Here is a 3,633-nt window from a genome sequence, read left to right on the forward strand (position 1 = left end):
GCTTGGGTCTCTCTTGGGTGGAAGGATGCTTGACACAGGAGGTCAGAAGTTCAGTTTACAACTCGAAACCAAATTCAAACTGCATCAAATCTGACCACATTTGTTATTTCCAGGAATATTCTGGAGGAGAAAGGAGGCCCAGATGAGTCACTCGAGCCATCATCTCTCTGACAATGAAGTACACCCTGGGATGCTTGGGATCTGGGTGTTTGCCCCTCCCAGTCCCCCGTCTGACACCGGAGTCCCGTCTCTGCTCGGGCCACGCGTACCCTGGGAATGTCGTGACAGCCCCCCACGCGCCTCACCCTGCACAGGATGAGCCTGGTGTGTCCGTCAGTTAAGGACTAGCAGGAGGAAATGCGTAAGCAGGGTCACTCACGCTGCCTTTCCCGCACCGCTCCGAGCGCAGCAGTGCGCTGTCGGATCCTGCGCCGGGATGGAGACCCTCGGGAGCGGACGGCTGGCACGCAGGCTTGTGCTCTGCTGGGCCTTTTGGGGACTCTGCCTGGCCTCTCCGGACTATGACGGTGAGTGTGCATCTTTGGGTGAAAAATTGCTTTTCTTAAAGTCCTGAATACTTGGTACCTTTATAAGATCCCCAAAAAGCCATTTTTTAAAGCTATCACACGGGAGCACACTGTAATTGAGATTTGTGCGTTGAAGCAGGAGGTGACAGAAGGGGATACAGAAGAGAAAGAAACCGGGGTGGAAGAAACTAGAAAGAAAACTTAGAGGACAAGTAAAACAGAGAGTACTTGAAACCAAATCCTTTAGCTAAAAGTTAGACTCCCGTCACCATGGCTTTATCCTGGAATGGCCCCAGATCTTATGTCTCCAGGCAGAGGAATTGCTCTCTGGTTCCCCAGGCCCGCTGATGGTTGTACAACACAGCGATCGCTGGTGAGCTGTGGGAAACCACACGGCAGAGGAATTGTGCAAATTTTCAGTAAGACTATCGACGGTTACTCCTGCACCCCTAACTCTGTTAGCCAGCTTTCTCTACCCATCACACAGCAGCACCTTACAGAATAGTCGTACTCCTAGGGACCCCAAAATGCAAACCTTAACCTTGGGGGTGTTACACATGCAGCCTGCTCTGCAAAGTACGAGGGTAACTGCATGAGCAGCAAGTAACAGCCTGCTTTTGCACCGACAGATTACTCTCAGAACAGCACCAACGAGCAGGTGACGACACCAGAGATCACACCGTGTCCCCGAGCCATCCCCGGGGAAAAGGCAACGATCAACAACGTCACGTACCTGCTGATACACGAGGCCACGCGCTCTCAGCTGGGCAGCGTGGTCACGGTGCGGCTCATCCCCTCCCTCTACACCCTCGTCTTCCTGGTGGGGCTGCCGTCAAACGGGCTGGCCCTGTGGGTCCTGGCCACCAGGGCTGAGAAGCTGACCTCCACTGTCTTTCTGATGAACTTGGCCGCAGCAGACCTGCTGCTCACACTGGTGCTACCCTTCAAAATTTTTTACTATTTCCTGGGGAACAACTGGCCCTTTGGGGAAGGCTTGTGCCGGCTCACCACCGCTTTCTTCTACGGGAACATGTACTGTTCAGTGCTGCTCCTCACGTGCATCAGTGTCGACCGGTACCTGGCTGTGGTGCATCCTTTCTTTTCACGTTCTTTCCGCACCCCTGCCTTTGCCGCCTGCACCTGCGCTGCCATCTGGCTCTGCGCCGCCGTCCTCACCCTGCCCCTGACTCTGCAGCAGCAGTCGTACCCCCTGTACGGAGCGGACGTCACCCTCTGCCACGATGTTCTCCCCAGGCACGAGGATGACGGGTATTACTTCTACTACTTCATCTGCCTGATCGCCTGCGCTTTCCTCGCGCCGCTGGTGGTGATGCTGTTCAGCTACTGCTTGGTGTTGCGAGCCCTCCTGCACAGCGGGAAGCGCTACTCCTACTCTATGAAGCTCACAGCTCTCGTGCTGTTCGCACTCGTGGCCTTCTACACACCCAGCAACGTTCTCCTCCTCGTTCATTACTCCAGCTATAACTCCAAGCTGTATGGCAACCTGTACATCAGCTACATGGTCAGCCTGGCCGTCAGCACCTTTAACAGCTGCGCTGATCCCTTCGTCTACTACTACGTTTCCGAAGATTTCCGAGATAAGGTGAGAAAAAGATTCTTCGGTCACAGAAAACAAAATACCACATCTCTAAAAACCTCCAAGGAAACACTCCCTCAAAAAAGCTCCAAAGATTCCCTGGTGTAAGCCTTCAACCCAGCTCGCTGCTCCCAAGGCACTCACAACATACAGCGGGGATAAGACAAAGACAACGCAGGGATCTCACACATCCAGAGCAGCGAGCAGGATTTCCCAGGAGACAAGTCCCTTCTCCTGCCTGCGTAGCTACGACTGAATAAACCAGGGCCACAGGATTCCTTCAGAGGTGCGGAGTCCAGACAAGATGTGGAGTGCTGAATACAGACAGATCTGTTACTGGGACACTGCACGCAGCTTCTCATCTGGTCCCGCATTGCCGGGGATGCTCTCACCGATACACCCAGGTCTGCTTTTCCTAACGCGTCTTGCAAGCTGATTGCTATCTGCGTTCTAGTTCTTTTTCTGCTACTGACTTGCTTGCTGTCCTTAAACACATAGTCCCTCCACCTAAAACTGAAAAAGAACAGGCACTTGCAAAAACAAATTTCTCAACTTTTTAAAAGTACAAGGAGTATTACGTGAAAGGTACTCTTCTGAACTAAAATATTCTGTCAAGAGAATGTAGAGCACTGGCTTTTCAGCAAATACATTCTTGGCTTGATTAGCAAGCAACACCATAGCAAGCGTAAAAACCCCATTCACCCATCCCTGTCCTTGCAACTGACCCTTGGCATTCTTAATGTGGTCGTATTAGTGGATTTTTATAAAAATTATGTCTCTTGAATGGAAATATTAAAGAAGGAATTGAGAAAACCCTTACTGTAGAGCTCCACACTTCTTTTGTGTAATGTCTCACACAACCAAGAGCTGTCTCTCCTGAAACACGGGACCAAGCTTGTTCCTTGCTGGAACCTGTTGCATATCCCAGGAAGCAGCAAGGTTATGAGTGATAAACCTCCTTGGAGAGCCTGAATCCTTTAGTTTGACTGGTACAGACATGACTTCTAAAATGTGAATAAGAAGAGGCAGACCAGATCGTCTTAAAATCAGTTTTTAATAAAATATTTATCAGAATCTAAAACAAACCCTCTTCTGGACTCAGACTTGCTAAGATTTGCGTGAACAAACAAAAACGGGCATAGAATTGTTTGCGTGTACATGTCTGTGCGGGGGCGAAAGGCAGGTATAAAAGTAGAGCCTGTCTCTGCGGGCGCAGAGCTGCACATGCGGAGGACGTGCCAGCTGCTGCCCAGAGGAGACCTGGCGTGGCCAGGGCCACCGTCACTCAGTCAGAAATAGCAAGTAGTAAAAAGACCCAAAACCCAAACTGAGGTGAGGTTTTCTAAACAGGTTATCTGTTCACCATAATGAAAACCAGGTTATTGTGCATAAAAAGTCAACAGTGGATGGCAGCAAAGCAAGTGCTGTTGTTTCAACGATGTTCTTGAAGCAAGCTGAACGTTCTTCTGGTATTTGTTTTCTATTGAGGCTGATTAAGAAGGAGGGAAA

At 50.5% G+C, this 3,633-nt stretch overlaps 1 protein-coding gene across 1 annotated transcript; it reads left to right on the forward strand.

Annotated features, from left to right (window-relative positions):
* The first annotated feature begins 436 nt into the window (after positions 1–436).
* F2RL3 (coagulation factor II (thrombin) receptor-like 3) lies at positions 437–2,232 on the forward strand. The gene is made up of 2 exons (XM_010082774.1): positions 437–527; positions 1,157–2,232. Exons 1-2 carry the CDS (start codon positions 437–439, stop codon positions 2,230–2,232), a joined length of 1,167 nt encoding a protein of 388 aa, XP_010081076.1.
* Positions 2,233–3,633: the final 1,401 nt, after the last annotated feature.

Source organism: Pterocles gutturalis, unplaced genomic scaffold (genome assembly GCF_000699245.1).
Source record: "Pterocles gutturalis isolate BGI_N339 unplaced genomic scaffold, ASM69924v1 scaffold3285, whole genome shotgun sequence".
Taxonomy (NCBI): domain Eukaryota; kingdom Metazoa; phylum Chordata; class Aves; order Pterocliformes; family Pteroclidae; genus Pterocles; species Pterocles gutturalis.

Excerpts from the sequence above, each read along its gene's own strand:
- F2RL3 (XM_010082774.1), top strand. The coding sequence starts at position 437 with ATGGAGACCCTCGGGAGCGGACGGCTGGCACGCAGGCTTGTGCTCTGC. Across the intron at positions 528-1,156 it reads GGCCTCTCCGGACTATGACG|ATTACTCTCAGAACAGCACC; the intron begins GTGAGTGTGCAT and ends TTGCACCGACAG.